Source organism: Podarcis erhardii, assembly GCF_964252035.2.
Source record: "Podarcis erhardii genome assembly, chromosome: 3".
NCBI lineage: Eukaryota > Metazoa > Chordata > Lepidosauria > Squamata > Lacertidae > Podarcis > Podarcis erhardii.
The window spans coordinates 38,487,958-38,505,367 of record NC_138507.1 but is presented as its reverse complement, the minus strand read 5'-3'; the positions used below and the strand labels follow the sequence as shown (position 1 = coordinate 38,505,367).

Genomic DNA, 17,410 nt, shown 5'->3' with positions numbered 1-17,410 from the left:
GTAGGTTTGCCACCTCTGAATAAATCTCAAATGAAATATGACTCACCAAACACCCTCCTAGGAAGTAAGAGTTCCACTTAACAGGATGGGCCTTACTTCAGAGAAAACTTGCATAATAGTGTGCTGCTATCATTTTTTTATTTCTTTCCCTGCTGCTATTATTTTTTTATTTCCCAAAGTACTGATAAAATACACCCTAATTTACTATGGATATGTATAAAAATATATATAATGCACTTTCCAATCTCTGAATTATTATTATTATTATTTGGTTCATAAAGTTCACTTACCAGAATGAAGAGGCAACTAGTGGCAAGCCAGGTATGTTCAGGGATAGTAGAAAACACTGATAAAATCAAGCAACCGAAGACAAGGAGAAAACTGAAAAACAAAAGAATGTAAAAATTAGCAAGGACCATTGGAGTGAAAATAAACTTTAAATATATGAAACAGTCAAGTTATCAGAATTACTGTATTTTTCTGTGTATAAGACTATATTTTTTCCTAAATTTTTGAAGTTTAAAATAAGGGGTTGTCTTATACACGGATAGTGCATAGTGCATTTTCTTAATTTTGAGTCCCCCAAAATAGTGGGTGTCTTATACACAGGGGTGTCTTATACATGGAAAAATACTGTAATTACATCTCCATTAGAGCAGGGTGCTGGCGCCAGCATGTGCAGCTTTAAATCCCCCAGGAGTGGACCTGTTCCCAGCCCTCCACACCAGACTGTCATTGGCCAATCTCACAGGCTGGTGCACAGGTGAATGTCAAGCTGGAAATGTGAACAGAAGCTTGCACTCTAGCCGGGGATACCCCCAGCACCCAGCTCTCGAGTGTCAGTAAGGACCATTTGCCAGACCTGTTCTCTCTGCTGTCCCCCCGAGTCCAAGAAAGGAAAAATGGACACTTGGAAAACTGACAATACAAAAAGGGGCAAAAAGACACAGATTGAATGCCCCTTTTCAACCTGATGGGCCGTTTCCTCTATTTATGCAGGCATAGTTGCCACAAAAATACCCAGATAGGGGCTGGTACCTCTTCAATTATTTGAGGGTAATTCCGAGAATGCAAATCATGGCTGCGGATACAGCTGCCATGGAATATGGTGTTAGGTTCTCTAATAACCCTCACACTAGGTGGGATCCAAAGAACAAGGGTATGTGGCTGGAATTGGTGGGGCCCTACATCAGAAACAGGCCTGAGCCAGCAAAACCGGGAAAACCCATCCCTGGAAGCCATTATTTCCATAGGGTGTGCTGGGAATTCAATCAGGGTGCATGCCACAGGTGAGTTCTCGCTTGAGTGTAAGTGGTGCCTAGGGTCCTACGCCTACACATTGTGCAACAGGAGCCACACCCCCTTTCATGGCTCCAGGGACTTTGGCCCTGGAGCCCCACAAAAATATGTGCTTCCTACAGCCCCATAGCTAGTCTTTTCTATGAATATAACAACATGACCTTAGGAGCTGAGATCTCATGAAAGCAAGGAGCATTCACGTAAATAAGGGTCAGTAAGATGGGTGTTTCTAAACATCTTAAGAACAGATTAAATGTATTTTTTTATAATAACACACACAACAACAACACAATTGTGGCAACTGTGTCTTCTCCCTTTAACTGAGCTTTACAGGAAGGGCTGAACTCCCGAGAACATTAAACTGTTTGCAAATCAGGTACTTTGCTACTGCTACAATTCAACATTTATGAGTATTTTGCTTTCACTTTGTTAGCCTTTATTGTATGGTTTCATGTGCTTTGCATTTTACAGCTCATTAATATTGTCCTTGATCCAAAAAACTGTACTACTAGTTTGGTACACCCAAGGGAGCTTTCAATTTATATTTTCAAACAGCAGAGGCAACTCCCAGACATATTTCTATGTGGCAACTGCAGTTTTGAACAGCGGGGTCTGCTGTTAAAGGGGGAAAGTATAAAACCCTACTTTGTATGTCTAAATCCTCTTTGGCTCTCAGCCATGAAGGGTGAGTATCAGAATTGAAATGGGAAATAGCATAAACAGCTACCAACAGAGATATAGGCACAAGGACCCAAACTCTACAACAAACATCTGTCTTTATTATCTACTCAGGTAACAGTATTACAGGGCCAACTAACATCAATAAAAACATCAAGGGGTCATTTACCAGCTTATCTTCTGCTGTGAAGCATGCCACCATCTTCCAGCAATGGCACACTGCATTTTTACATAGGGCAAATAGAGGAATAAATGGGGTTTGCAGTTCCTAGAATGCCATTGCAGAACACTGTTTAACCTCCAAGGAAGCCATTTCTCAAGGTTTGTGGATCCTTAGGGAATAAGGGCCCTCAAGGAGATGAAAGGCCCTCCTAGTCAGGATGGGGGTGAGGCAAGCATTATGATGGGAGGGGCAGAACCGAGTTAGCTGTGATGCAAATGGTCAGTTAGTTAAGTATTTCTATTTATTTACTTGATTTAGGGGTGGGCAGCTGCTGTTTGGATTATCATCCATGCTGTTATTTTAGGCATCTACTTTCTGGACAGCCTGCTAAAGTTATGACATACTTTGAACCAATGAAGGCCTTGATTGGATTTAAAACTGGAGTTAAAATATTTCTTTGAATAACTAGATACTTTCACTAAAGGGTAAAAAAGAAAAAGCGAAAGAACAAACAAAAGATTGGAGGACAATAGCCTATTAAGGCAACCTAAACCGTGTGTGTGCTGGTGTGTTTTAAATAGCTGACTCTAGACCCAAATCCTGGCCAAATTTCCATGATGCTAGTGACTTAACTGCCTTTGGATACATGAGCCAAGAGTCTTTGCATATCTGGATACTGAAAACAAAACCAGTTCTTTTTCATGAATTGAACACAAATCCTATGTTAACAAGATCCAGATTATTGTTATTTTTTTAAAAAAGTTGACTGCTAATAAGATTGAATAAAAAGAATCAAGAACCCACACTGCACTGACCGGGCTCAAGACTTTCATTTGCTGACCTGGGGCTCATGTGAGAGGAATGGGATAAAAATTTAATAAAACATTATCATTATTATCATTAATAATAATAATTATTATTATTATTTACTATTTGTCCCCCACCCATGTTAATTTGCAGACATGTCCAGCACTTTCAAGCTCCTTTTCTGAAACAGTTTTATTTCACTAGTAGAGCCAGCAGCCACCAAACCTTCTTAATTTTGGTATTTCCTTTTGGTAGACAGTTTAAAGCAGTAATTTGTAATAATGTCACATTTTATCATGCCAGGTATAATTTTGGACTGGAACCATAAAAAACAAAAACAAACCTCTCAGTAATCCATTACAGCCAAATGCAATCACAATAACAGTTGGTTGGAAAAGCTAGTGTAATTTTAAAATAAATGACTGGATATGAAGACAAAGGGATGAACATCCGTAAATCATGAAAGTTCTTGTCATATTACTGAAAGGAGCATGGTGACATCTCATGTGCTGCTAACAATAATATGAATTCTTTTTATTTCACTAAAATCGCTGTTTGACGTTAGCTTTGGCTGCTGTTTCCTGTTCAGCAGAACCTTTTTGAGAGCATGCACTGTGAAAGAGAAAATCTGAAAAGGACACAGGAAACAGGGTGGAAAAAAAAGCACTTTCCACTGTGGATAAAATGGTGTTCTCAGAAATTACAAATTATTGCTGCCCATAGTTAAAGCTATTTTCCAGTCAATCATTTTTAAGTCTTGTGCAGAACAAAAGGGGATGTGTTTCTCCTAATATCCCAGGGATGGATTCTACAAGATGCTTTTATTGGACATGAAGAAAGTTGGAGAGTCCTTCCTAACCCAAACTCTTCTCTAGGGCCCAATGATCCTGCAACATTCCTTTATAAACAGATTCTGAACTATGGCCTCATTTTATGAACTTTCATTTCTGAAATATAATGTAATGTATTAGATTATTGCATTGTAGGGACTGCACGCCAGGGGCAAGCCTAGACTACTCTTCCAACTCTTTAGTTCTATGAGGATATGGTTTGGGTCAAACCATACTATCCTGCATTTCAGTTAATTCATCATAATATGGAATTGAATATTGATGCTGTAAGTGCTTTGTCCAGACCCTGGACATACAGTGGTAACCTCGGGTTAAGAACTTAATTCATTCTGGAGGTCCATTCTTAACATGAAACTCTTCTTAATCTGAGGTAGCACTTTAGCTAATGGGGCCTCCAGCTGCTGCTGCGCGGTTTCTGTTCTCATCCTAAAGCAAAGTTCTTAACCCGAGGTACTATTTCTGGGTTAGCGGAGTCTGTAACCTGAAGCGTCTGTAACCTGAGGTACCACTGCAATGGGCTTTTATGACCCCTCCTTTAGATAGTTATGTGTCAAGCGCACCACCTTTCCCCTGCCATTGAGGGGACTAGAGCTGTGCAACGTCAGCACACACCCACACCCACACCCACCCTGCAGTGTGTGCACAGCTCACACTGTGTGCGCACAGTCCATTCACCCCCAAAATCTGCTTCAGAAGGGTCCCTCCAGATCAGATTTGGGGAGCACATGGAAAGCTATAGGAGGGAGAAAAAGTCAGGCACCATTGGATATCACCCACCATACTGTTACATTATGTCCCAAATATATTTTTGGTGTTTTGTTACCTATTATGTATTCCAGTGATTTATGCCGAGATATAATAAATACTGGATTAACATATTAAATAATATTAATATATTTTTAAAAATAGATATTGCAATTATCCCTGCCAAATTCATTTCTTTTATAATGCAGCATGCTTATGAAGGGAAGCAGTATCAGTGTTTTCTTTTTTAATGATAAAGATTCTAAACAAAAAGCGAATTACAATATGATAGTAGAGTTACAGGGTCTATTAAAAGTATGTACAATGGTACAGCACAGAGCAGGTCAACACAGACAACTGTTTTGAAAGTATCCGGCATGTAAGCTAGTGTTTTGTAAGTATAGCTTTTTAGGAATGAATACTGGAAAAATAAGTATATTACAAGCTGAAGCATTAATATTCATGTTTTGACACTGTGTTTGACAATTATAGTGGAGATTAATGTTTGGATTTAGAAACAGGGTGGAGATGTTTGCCCTTGTCCTATTCTTCCTCATTTTAAAGTTCTAGGAAAACAATAGATAAGCAGGTTTAAACTCTATAAAAGGAAAGAAATGCAACTACCAAAGCAAGCTGCCCAGACAAGGAAGGGTTTTCGAAGACCATTCAGAACATCAAAAACCCAAGACATAAAGCATTGGGTGAATTAATGGCGTTTGCAGTACTGAACCTTAGCTATACACAAGGCTGTCCATGTTTGGGGTCCCTTGTGGTAGAAACTTGAACTTACTCTTTTATTTATTTAGTTTAGTGAGCCACCCAGCCCACAAATTCACTTTTTGTTTTTAAATGTTTTGCTGATTTTACCTTATGTATACTTGTTGTTTTTTAAGTCTGGTGGATTTTAGCTGTGTTTTATTATGCTTACAAAAGTCTTCTGATTAAGTAGTCTGTAAATCTTTCTAAACAATAAACAAACAACACCCATCTCAATAGGAGGATTAAAATGTACTTAATTTTCTCTGGAATGTGTCCATTATGGAAAAATGGGTGGAATCCAGACTGAATGTGAAGCATTGTGGTTCTGCTTATTTTACAAAAATGTACCTGCTGCCAATGAGGCATGCTGAATGGAATACAATACTGTATCTCTTCGTTTATAATGCTATTCCATGTTAAATGTCGCTGAGAGGCAAACTAAAAAGCGGTAGGATCTTAAGTCACACTGGAAGTGGCTGTTGATTGCAAGATAATGCTAAGCAGGATGGGGGGCTCCTCCGAGTTGAAGCAAGGTCTCTCCTAAGTGTCCTGAAGTGGGGACATCTAACTCTCTTCTCTTTAAAAAATGCTGGAAGCAGAATGTCTGCAAAACTTAAAACACTTCTTCCCAAGCTTGCCACATAAAGGAAATACAGTGGTACCTCGGGTTATATACGGTTCAGGTTACATACGCTTCAGGTTACAGACTCCGCTAACCCAGAAATAGTACTTCAGGTTAAGAACTTTGCTTCAGGATGAGAACAGAAATCGTGCTCCGGTGGCGCGGTAGCAGCGGGAGGCCCCATTAGCTAAAGTGGTGCTTCAGGTTAAGAACAGTTTCAGGTTAAGAACAGACCTCAGGAACGAATTAAGTACGTAACCAGAGGTACCACTGTACCGTATAGGGTGGGAGAGAGAGACCGATCTTTTGATAGATCCTCCTTCTAACCATAGGCAAACATTTTACCAGGGCTTTCCAATCCCAGTGCTTTGAGGAAAGAATACTGTAGTTATGTAAAGTGGTACCTCGGGTTAAGTACTTAATTCATTCTGGAGGTCTGTTCTTAACCTGAAACTGTTCTTAACCTGAAGCACCACTTTAGCTAATGGGGCCTCCCGCTGCTGCCACACCACCAGAGCACGATTTCTGTTCTCATCCTGAAGCACTATTTGTGGGTTAGCGGAGTCTGTAACCTGAAGCGTATGTAACCTGAAGCGTATGTAACCTGAGGTACCACTGTATTGCTTTGTTGCTAGTTCTGCTAGTGATGGTTGCTTGGGAAATGCTTGACATTCATATCCTTTCAAGCTTTCTGCCACATGCCCACACGTACACTCCTGTCAAATTAGCTTTGCAATTTGTTTCACAAGTCTGAATCTGTTTTTTCATTCATCATATCTCCTTGGTACCGGGATCTGCCTTTCTGAATTTTTACAGGCTACTTTCCTAGGAGCACCACGGGGGGGGGGGGGGGGGGAATCCACATCAGGATCTTTAGCCATAAACACACAGTTATCAAGTGGCTTAATTGTTATGGATTGCTTTTGCTTTCTTTAACCAACCCAGACTAAATTTGATCCATAATTTGGCAGGTTTTCTCCACTCAGGAGGGGCAAATATGCCTGAAAATCTCATCCAATTCTGCTGAATTGGGGGGGTGGGGGGTTATAAACATGTTTTGATTTCCCATAGTAGTGAATGAGTGAAGTATGAAGATTTGTTTTTCCTAATCAGGATTCCTATTCAGTTCCCAAATGGAAACAGACAGCCTCTGAAGCAATTTGGACTAAATCTTGCTCTTATCCAAAGCAAGACCTGAAGGAAATCTTGGAGTTGGTGGCTCTCATAACTGCTGCACATGCAATAAAACTGCAGCATTATCAATTTTATTTACAGCATTTATATAATATACATAATAATAAATATATTCTTCCTTTGTCACTTCCTTACAAAGTAATGTTTACAACCTTGACACAAAGCTTACTTTACAGCCCCAAAAAGCTATTAAGTATTACAACTTCACTCATTACTTTTTGTACTTGGTCTCCAGCCTTTCTCTAGAAAAATAAGAAAACTTAGAATAGCCTTCTTTGTACCTTCTGTATTAATCACTCTACAGTACAGTGGTACCTCGGGTTACATATGCTTCAGCTTACAGACGCTTCAGGTTACAGACTCCGCTAACCCAGAAACAGTACCTCGGGTTAAGAACTTTGCTTCAGGATGAGAACAGAAATTGTGCTCCAGAGGCATGCTTACAAGATTCTGCCCACTGCTTTTTTTGGTCAGGGTGGTGACTTAGCCATTTTCATCTAAAAAAAAAAAACCCCAACAACTACTACTGCAATTTGCCATATAAACAACAGATTTAGGGGAAGCAAGCAAGAAATGTAATAAGCATATATCTCTGTCGAGAAAATATATCACAAAGGAGACATGAAATGACTGCTGTCTTTGATGAAGAATTGCATCATTTTTTCATTTAAAATATTTATACCCCATCTTCCCTTATAAAATTCAAGGTGGCTCACATGAAGAATAAAATAAAATGCAGCAAACTCATATCATTATCTAAGACTGCAACCAAGACTTGGTTGCAAGCTCCGTTCAATGCTGTGGGACACAGGAAGCTGCCTTATACTGAACTGATCCATCTAACACAATATTGTTTATACCAGGCATGGGATACCTTTGGCCTGCAGGTCAAATTAGGCCCAACAGGGACAGTGTTAAGTTGTGGGTGAACATATCAGACGACACAGTGATTCTTCAAACAGCTCTTGTTTATTTACAGGCCAGGACAGAACTGAACTGAAGGGTTCAGTCAGCCTGCTTATATAGAGCTCCAGTACAATGTAACAATTTTCTAAAACTATCCAATCACTGAACGTCAACTTTTGATCCCTTATTTGCAGAACTATCTACAGTATCCCCCTGCTGGCCCAGGGTGAGAACTTCAGTATATAACAGACAGTGCTTTCCTATACCAACATTGTGGAATCCAATGTACCCAAGGATATCCCATGCCCTTTTAAAATATGGGGTGGTGGGTTTTTTTTGGGGGGGGGTGTCTTGGGTTGTTGTTTTTGTGGTTTTATATTTTGATTTTATTCTGTGAAAAATCCTGAGGTCTCCGGGTATAAGAGGGTATATAAATTCAACAAACAAACAAACAAACAAACACAATTTTAAGGCAATTTTCCATTGTTTAGGCCAGTGGTTGCCAAACTACCCCCCGCAATGAACTGCTTGAAAATTGCTGAGGGTCTGTTGGGAATTATGCATAATAGCTGTGAAATGTGTACAAGTCACTGTTCGTGGAAGGAAAATGTGCACATTCACATCCTAGTGAATGCAAACAATGGCTGGTTATTATGTGCATTAACTGCTCTACTTACCCCCATCTTCCCTCCGTTCCCATTGAACGGAGCTTGCAACCAAGCCTTTAACCAAGCCTGTGTTCTGTTCTCCTTTAAACAGTGGAATGGAATTCTTTTTTTTTTTTTTAATGAAAAGCCAAAATCTTACTCAGTCTCTTACCACTTTCCCAATATCTTTGGTACACACACGCCAATGAAAATTCAGCTCTAGCAGAAAATACATTATTCAATTCATACTTAGCATGCTGACAAGCTTTGATGCAGATCTTGAGAAGGGGATCCTGCAATCTGACTTAAAAGAGGTTTCACTGTTTTCTCTAAATTGTCTTCTTGCAAAATTCTAGTTAATTTCTTAGGGGAAGCATATACCGGTACTACAATCCTACCTTGAATATGGGCTTCTCATCTTCCTATTCAAGAGCGTATGGAGAAGTTGTACCCTATTTTAAAAATATTCCTGAATTTCAGCCCCCATTTGTCTCTAAAGATAAACTGAAACATTTAAACGCCAAAATCCAGACGTTTTTGTCACATCAGTTAACTGGAGCATAATCTCAAATAGAAATTGTATTGAAATAGTGAAGTAAGGGGGGAAAGACAAAAAAAAATGTGTTAAATTTGATCACCAAACGTTTTATAATGTCATGTCAAGAAGTAAGATCCACTAGCGTATGAAATTGCTTAAGCTAGTGGCCTCTGTCATGTTCACTGCATTGAATACACAGAGGCAGTTCTGTTTGTTTATTGAATCCTGCATGTAATTCATCCTCCTATAAATTTTTAAAAGGAAAAGGAAATATTTATGTCAAGGTTATCTTGGCTAATTTCTCTCTAGAGATAAGCTGTTCTTGTTACAGTGCCCCTTGAATGTACTCTGGCTATCTTTAATGCAAAGATACGGACTTTTAGATAAATGGACAACTGTAAATGTGTATGATAAACCAAGATAAATGCTCTCATCGGTGGTTTAAAAGCATTTATCAAGAGCAAAACTATTGTGTCACTTTGAATGTGTTTATATGGCTGGGCAGTGTTAATTTTAGCTGCTTTTAAAGGAACAGAAACAACAACTTCTGTATTTTAAAATTAAAACTGCTGAAGACTGTAGAAGAAAGCAGCCAAGTAAACACTTTTATTTGAAAAATATATTTATGGGTATGTGACTGCAGCTTAATAGATTATCCCCAGGAACATCTTTGAGGTTCTGATTTCAGTAAGAATATAACACACAGTGGGAATACCTGTGTTACATTGATGTTTAATACCCACGGGGGTCACATGATGTGCAAGGATCACACAAGAGTGCTACATACAACTTTAATGCCAGTGCAGATGTCTGGGAAAACAGATTCTGATACATCCATGCATCATTATTTTACCTATTTTACCAATGTTTTTAATAGGAACTACCCTGGGGGACGCGGGTGGCACTGTGGGTTAAACCACAGAGCCTAGGACTTGCCGATCAGAAGGTCGGCGGTTCGAATCCCCGCAGCGGGGTGAGCTCCCCCTGCTCCTGCCAACCTAGCAGTTCAAAAGCATGTCAAAGTGCAACTAGATAAATAGATACCGCTCTGGTGGGAAGGTAAACGGCATTTCCGTGCGCTGCTCTGGTTTGCCAGAGTCATGCTGGCCACATGATCCGGAAGCTGTATGCCGGCTCCCTCAGCCAATAAAGTGAGATGAGCGCCGCAACCCCAGAGTCGGTCACGACTGGACCTAATGGTCAGGGGTCTCTTTACCTTTACCCTGGGTTCAACTGCCCTGAATGTCACAGTCAACTTTAATTCAATGCCGAAGAGGTAGATGCATGCCCTAAAAAACTCCATGGTACACAAGTCCATGGTTTTCAAACTTTCTAGCTTCTTGGAAACCATTTTCATCTCCCAAAGGCCCCCTGCATATCTGCCATCCACAAAGCTGTAGATCATGCCAGGTCATAGTTGATACAGAAGTTCTATACTTAGATCAGCAGGGGTTCTCTGGGTATACCGTGATTGCTCCACATCAGAGTACATGACCTAGAACTCCATGTAGAAGTATATGTTTTGGTCTGTCTCTCTCACACTCAATGTAGGAGCAGATGCTTCCGGTCATGCAAGTCACTTCAGAGATCATCGGCATTCCTCATTTCCCTGTTAAATCACAAAGGCTAGCCTCCCTTACTGGACATTTGCTTAACTGCAAGAGGGCAGAGTTTCAACGAGTCTCTAACAGTTATCTGATCTGGAAAGACTGAGCATACTTGGAGTCTGGAACAGCCTCACAGGGGTAGGTTCCACACCTGATCTAGGTGAATTCATCAGAACGCCAAAAAAAATGCAAGGATGAAAGCAGTGGGCGGTGGCAGAGAAGGGGAAGGTGGCCAAAAAGCTAGTGTGATGCAAATACTCCTGGTGCTCCACCTTGTTTGTTTCCACTGTGCTGTTCACTCCTTGCACCTTCTGGTAAGCAACAGTGCCCCAACTGTTGGGAAGCTAGAGTGGCAACTTCGCAAAATCTGTCGAGTCACTTCTGCTCAAAATGCTGGTAAGATCATAAGGGAGGTGTTGCTTGAGAGGCCCAGACTATTTGAGAAGGTCAAAATTGCCACCCTGGACTTCAGAATATACTGGTAACAGAATGTTTCCAGATAGCTGTCATGCATTCTGGTCCACTCACACCTGCCACTAGATGGGTGGCTGCATTCTACATGAGTTGAAGTTTCCAAGCAGTGTTCAAGGTAGCCCAAATTAAAGTGAATAACAGTTGTTTAAACCGAGAGGCACTGCAGTGAGCATCAGTGATAGTAACTAGGTTCCTAGCTGCCGCTAATACATATTTCCTTTACATTAATTTTTTTTTGCACTGAACTCCACCTTCCATCACAACTGCCATAAGCAGCAAGAATACAGATGTAGCAAAGTCCTGCAAGGGGGGGGGGTAGCATTAGGGTTACACCCTTAGCATGTATGACCACTTTTTATTATGTTTATCATATGTAATTAAAAAAATTTTTTACTTCTCTGCCACCTTGAGAGCTGTGTGGTATATGGCAACTTGTAAATAAAAATATTGGCAGATTTAAAACAATTGATTCCAAATAAACAAACAACAATAGCTTACTTAAAACCAGCAGCTTAACATTGAATTCGGAAATATTTCATAGAATCGTAGAATTGTAGAGTTGGAAGGAAACCCAAGGGTCATTTACTCCAAAACAAGGGTGGACAAACAACAAGGATGCCTGTTTCAGAGTTCAGCTATAGCCAAAGTTATGTGAATGAGCCATTTGCTACAAACTTTCCCAAACTCATTTGTCCAAGAAAGAAAGAAAAAAACACCATGAAAATCTCAGCGGGATTCCAGCCAGATATTTCTGAAACATTACAGCAGCAAGGAACTTTGATTCTAAAGTTGTTGAGCATTTTCCCAAAGTAGAGACTAGGAGCTCTGCTGCATACTGAGGCAGCTGTAAAACTCTCTCCCACAAGGCTAGTGTCCCAGGGCGCAGCAGCAGCAGCAGCTTCCAGAGTTTTCAATTTCTATGCTAGTGACTTTTTCTTTTTTTTAAAAAAACCCCATAAACTCTACATCCTTTGAAACAAAAACATTTTATCAGTGGAAAAATGTGAATAAATCTCCTCCCCGATGATAAATCAGTAAAATAGATTTGGAAACTTCTAGATTGCAAAGTGCTCACATAGCTTATCTAACTGCCAAACATTTTCTCCACAGAGCCTTTCAAAAATATTCGAACATGCGAAAGGGTTTCAATGTAATATGTTTACACATTCTCTCACCATTGGAGAAAGCACTTCCCCATAGTATCTGAGGTTATCAACATTAATCAGTGACACTTGCTTGACACATGATTGACCCATTTTAATGTAATTTTAAATATGCTAGCTTTATAGTGTCACTCCCATAAAAAGATTTCCCCAAGATCTGATGCAAAAAGAGAGAGCACAAGGCATTATCTTAGCATGCACACAGGGTGTGAACAATGCTTTCTCAGAAACATTTTAAAACATACATTGCATGTCTGGTGCTTTTCAGGTTTTCATAAACTGATTTTCTCCTCTCTTGGTGTAATAAAATAAACTTACACTCCAAAATAGTGGAATTATGTACCCAAAGGAAAAAAAGATCTTATCTCATCTTACAAATAGTACAATGGAATCTGAGGGTCATAAAAACATAATTTAAATACTTTGCCTGGTGCAGTGGTTCAGCCCTACTTGTGCAACTGCAGCAGCCACTACTGGGTTTGTGGGAGAGGGAACTGTAAACAGTGGTTATATAGACCTGCAACTCAGAGTGACAGTTCACAGCTACCCCACAGCCTATGACAGCTTATGCTATAATAAACTTTTTCGTCTTTAAGGTGCTACATGACTCTTTGTAGTTGTTTTCCGCATCAGATTAGCAAGGCTATGGCTCTGAATCTTTTCAGAAACCCTTTGGCTCATGAGGAGAAACTCTGTTTTGCTCCTGTCCCCTGCCAAAACATTCTCCTTACCTAAGCATTTGGGAATTTTACCCTCCCACCACCTCACAGGTTCTACAGGGAATTTCTTAACGTTATGATTCTAGGGTTTCTTCCAGATGACATATTCACTGATTTGTTTGCTTGGAGGTTAGATGACGCTGGTTGTTTATTGAACATGCACTGCAATATTTCCGTGGGGAGGTTATATTAGTTTTAATTGCATAATCTGAATTTGCCATTATGTGGCTGAATCCTGCCTGAAAACAGCTACAGTCTGGAAGCACCCTAGAAGCAAAACACAAGGACACTATAAAGTTACCTTCTTAAGAAAAAGGGTCTTCCTAAACGTCTGAATTTCCATTAAAAATTACAGGAGAGTAGCTGAATATTTGAAATGTCACCATGTATAAAGAGAAGGGAAATGGACTCTAAAATGTTGGTGATATGCCTTGATTGAACTAAACCTTACCCAAGACATAGTCACTTTATTTTATAAAAAGCTATATGCAAGACTGACTTATGGTTCTGCAGCTAGTAGATTCTTCCACCTTGAGTCTACTTATTTTTGAACCAATTCAGGCAATAATATAATTAAAATGTTGGGCAAAACTCTCACTTTCTAATAATAAAAGCTATTGGAGATAATTTAAATGCTTCTATAAATGTCAGCCTTGTTATATCATTAATTTTATATAACTTACCATATGTTTGGGTTTTCCCCCAATTAGGTGATTAGAGTGCTTACATATTTTGTTTGCTGCAATGAAGAATAAAAGTAAAATTGACTAGATACAGCCAAAAAAAAAAAAATCTGTAGGAAAAATTGCTTCAGCAATTAAAACACAGAAGCCAGCAGTAAAACTGCCAGAGAAGTAATGTAATCTTAATGCTGAAAGAGTGAAAAACCATCAAGGAAAACAAGCAGAAATTAAAAGCTGAAAGAAATTAAAATGCAACTGGTAGCTGATCCTCCTCTTCTTTTTACTTCGTTTTACTGCAGCAACCCAGTCAGATGGGCGGTGTACAAATTATTATTATTATTATTATTATTATTATTATTATTATTATTACATAGCAGGTTGTCATGTATCTAAGTATCCAACCTCTGCTGAAAAACCTTCATGGAAGAAGAGCTTACCACTTCTTGTGGGAGTCTGTTCCACTGCTGAACAGCTCTTACTGTCAAAAAGTTCTTCCTGATGTTTAGTTAGAATCTCTTTTCTTGTATCTTGAATCCATTGGTTTAGGTCCTAGGTGCATCAAGTACCACCTCTAATGACCTGTGGCCCTCAGACATCTCTTCAGATCTTTGTATAATTAGTGTGAAGGTCTGAAAATAGTTTTCAAGCACATTCAACTGAAAGTTTGTAGAAACACTTCCCACGATTCAAACCCTGAGAACCCAGGGTTCCAGCTTGCAGGAAGGGTTCTAAATATGTTCAATGGAACACATTTAAAACCCTCTTTAGACCTTCACACCAATTGCATGAAGGTGTGAACAGCAGCCTAGGGACATTGACAGCAGAGATTGTATGTGTATGAGTTCCACCCCATTTAACCTTCTGCATGTTCAGGACACGGGTGGCGCTGTGGGTAAAACCTCAGCGCCTAGGACTTGCCGATCGCATGGTCGGCGGTTCGAATCCCCGCAGCGGGGTGCGCTCCCATCGTTCGGTCCCAGCTCCTGCCCACCTAGCAGTTCGAAAGCACCCCCGGGTGCAAGTAGATAAATAGGGACCGCTTACCAGTGGGAAGGTAAACGGCATTTCGTGTGCTGCGCTGGCTCGCCAGGTGCAGCTTGTCACGCTGGCCACGTGACCCAGAAGTGTCTGCGGACAGCGCTGGCTCCCGGCCTATAGAGTGAGATGAACGCACAACCCTAGAGTCTAGCAAGACTGGCCCGTACGGGCAGGGGTACCTTTACCTTTACCTTTATGTTCAGGAAACACAGTTATTATATCAACAGTAGCAGCAGTGCTCTTAATTCTTTGGTGTTCACAATTCCCCAAAAAGTTGAACTGTGTCGAACAACTGACAGGGATTATTATTATTATTATTATTATTATTATTATTATTATTATTAAAAGATTTAGGTACCTTTATGAGTTAAGAAACTTTGATCGGGCTAGTAATACTGATATGCACCACCCAATCAGACGATAATAAAGAGAAGGCAGCTGAGCTGTGATCAAAGAAGTGATCAAAGAAACAGCATGACAATACTACAAAATATCACATACTAGGACTTTTCTTTTGGGATCATTTGACTTCAGTTTATCTGAGAGACAGAGCTATTTGTACAGATGAAGGGATAGACTTAACCACATCAAATAGGGATTACATAACTATGAGCTCTGTATCAACCTAATGTACTAAAGCTTTGTGGCTAGATATACATGATATATATAGTATTCTCACATTCCATTCCTTTGAACAGATGTTCTTTGGGGAATTATAGTTGGGTAGCCAGATGTTTCCCAACCCCCCTCCCCAAATCCATGAAGTACCCCTCCACAAACCTTCTGACTTTTCCTTTCAGAAAATCCAGTTCACTTTGCAGCTTCCTTTGTTTACCGCATGCACAAAACTAGGCATTGGGTAGTATTCAACCAAGTCTTATTCAGAGTAGATCCACTAAAATGACTATGACTAAGTTAGGTACACAAATTTCAATTAGTCTACTCTGAGTAAAACAAGTTACACTACATTTAGCAGCCTCACAGGAGGTTGAGGAGAGGCTGAATGGAGACCCAGGTTCTATCGCTGTCATCTCCAGTTAAATTAAAAGGATCTTGTAACAAGGGAAAGACCCAGATGCAGGAAATCTACTGCCAGTCAGAGTAGATAATATTAAACTAGACAGCCAATTGGTCTGATCTACTCTAAGACAGCTTCTTACGCTCCTGTGCAAGCAAAGTAGGCCACATGAAGTTCCCAAAACCAACCATCGGGCGCTTTACCCAAAAACTACATGTAACTTGCACACAGTTGCATTGGGAATGTGATTTGGAGTGAAGCCACTAATTAAACCCTTTTCACAATTGGTAGGGAAAATAAGATGACTAATTAAGGAGCAGTTCATCACTATTATCCCAGTCAGTCTGAACAGAAAGCAAACAAAGTTTCTAATTAAAGGTACAATAGACCTGAAAAGCCTCAAAAACATTTTGCTGGCCCACAATGCATTTTTAAGTGAAAAGTTTCACTGCAACCAGGTTGGAAAATAGATAGTAGGACAACTTAAAAACCAAACATTAGGATGCAGTGAGTTGGCAACAAGCCTTCTAAAATCTCTGTCCCAATTGGTATCTGTCCTGGATTTGAATTGATTTTACATATGTGCTCTAGCTTTAAGCTGTTCCCATATTTAAAACTGTTTTATATACAAATGTTTTTAACTGTTTTTTATATTTGCAACTGTTTATATGTCACTATATTGTAAATTGCTTGAGATGCCTCATGGGAAGTGATTCATAAATGAAATAAATAATAGTCTGGATTCCCTGTAAAAAGTGAGTAAATGAGGAATAGAAATTGCGAGCTAAATGGTTTGTGTGAGACCAAGCTTTTATTCTGTGTTATCTTATAGGCTGAATTTGAGGGTTTTCCAGTACTACCTTTCAGTGACAATATAATAGGAACTACAGTGATAATCTAACTATGTGTATGACAATGCCACCCTCCACATACTTCCTGTGATGCCAAATCCTGGATTTCTGCCATGCTGCAGTTTGAAAAAATGTGCCGCTTGGTATATATCTCTCCACATAAACTGCAACTCCATCCCTGAGAGTGAACCAAAGTTGGCAGAAGATCATGTTCTGCACTTAAGCAAAATATATTCTTTACTATCCATTTTCCATTGTTCCAGCCAAGAATGTTAGGAAGCCCTCTTTTCCCCTCCTGTTCCCTTGCTCCTTACATACAACTTTAATTCTTTCCTTCCTTTCTGTTTTACTTGAGAAGATCATATCTCATCTTACTCCTGTGATGGCTGCTCCCCAAATGCTGTTTTCCCTTATCCCCCTATCAATTTTCCTCCAATAGTTACTCTTAAGCCCCATAATCTTTTAATTTATGTCTTCTCTACTGGTTAGGCTGATTTACAGTTAAATGCTCTTTGCTGTTTGCAGTCACTGCAATCCTTGAGTTTCATAGTCAACTTGTATTATAACTTACATCAAAAACAGCGATAAAAGACACAAATTGCTTCCTTATATCTAGTTTGTTTGGATCAGATTCCCCAGCACCAGCACC

The 17,410-nt window shown here is 39.7% G+C and overlaps 1 protein-coding gene across 3 annotated transcripts in view; it reads right to left on the bottom strand.

Annotated features, from left to right (window-relative positions):
• KCNQ5 (potassium voltage-gated channel subfamily Q member 5) overlaps positions 1-17,410 on the bottom strand; it is a 255,585-nt gene that overhangs the window by 87,407 nt on the left and 150,768 nt on the right. For all 3 annotated transcript variants that reach the window (XM_081857003.1, XM_081857006.1, XM_081857004.1), the window contains exon 2: positions 291-381. In XM_081857003.1, coding sequence (XP_081713129.1) covers positions 291-381 — 91 coding nt within the window. The remainder of the gene's footprint in view (positions 1-290; positions 382-17,410) is intronic.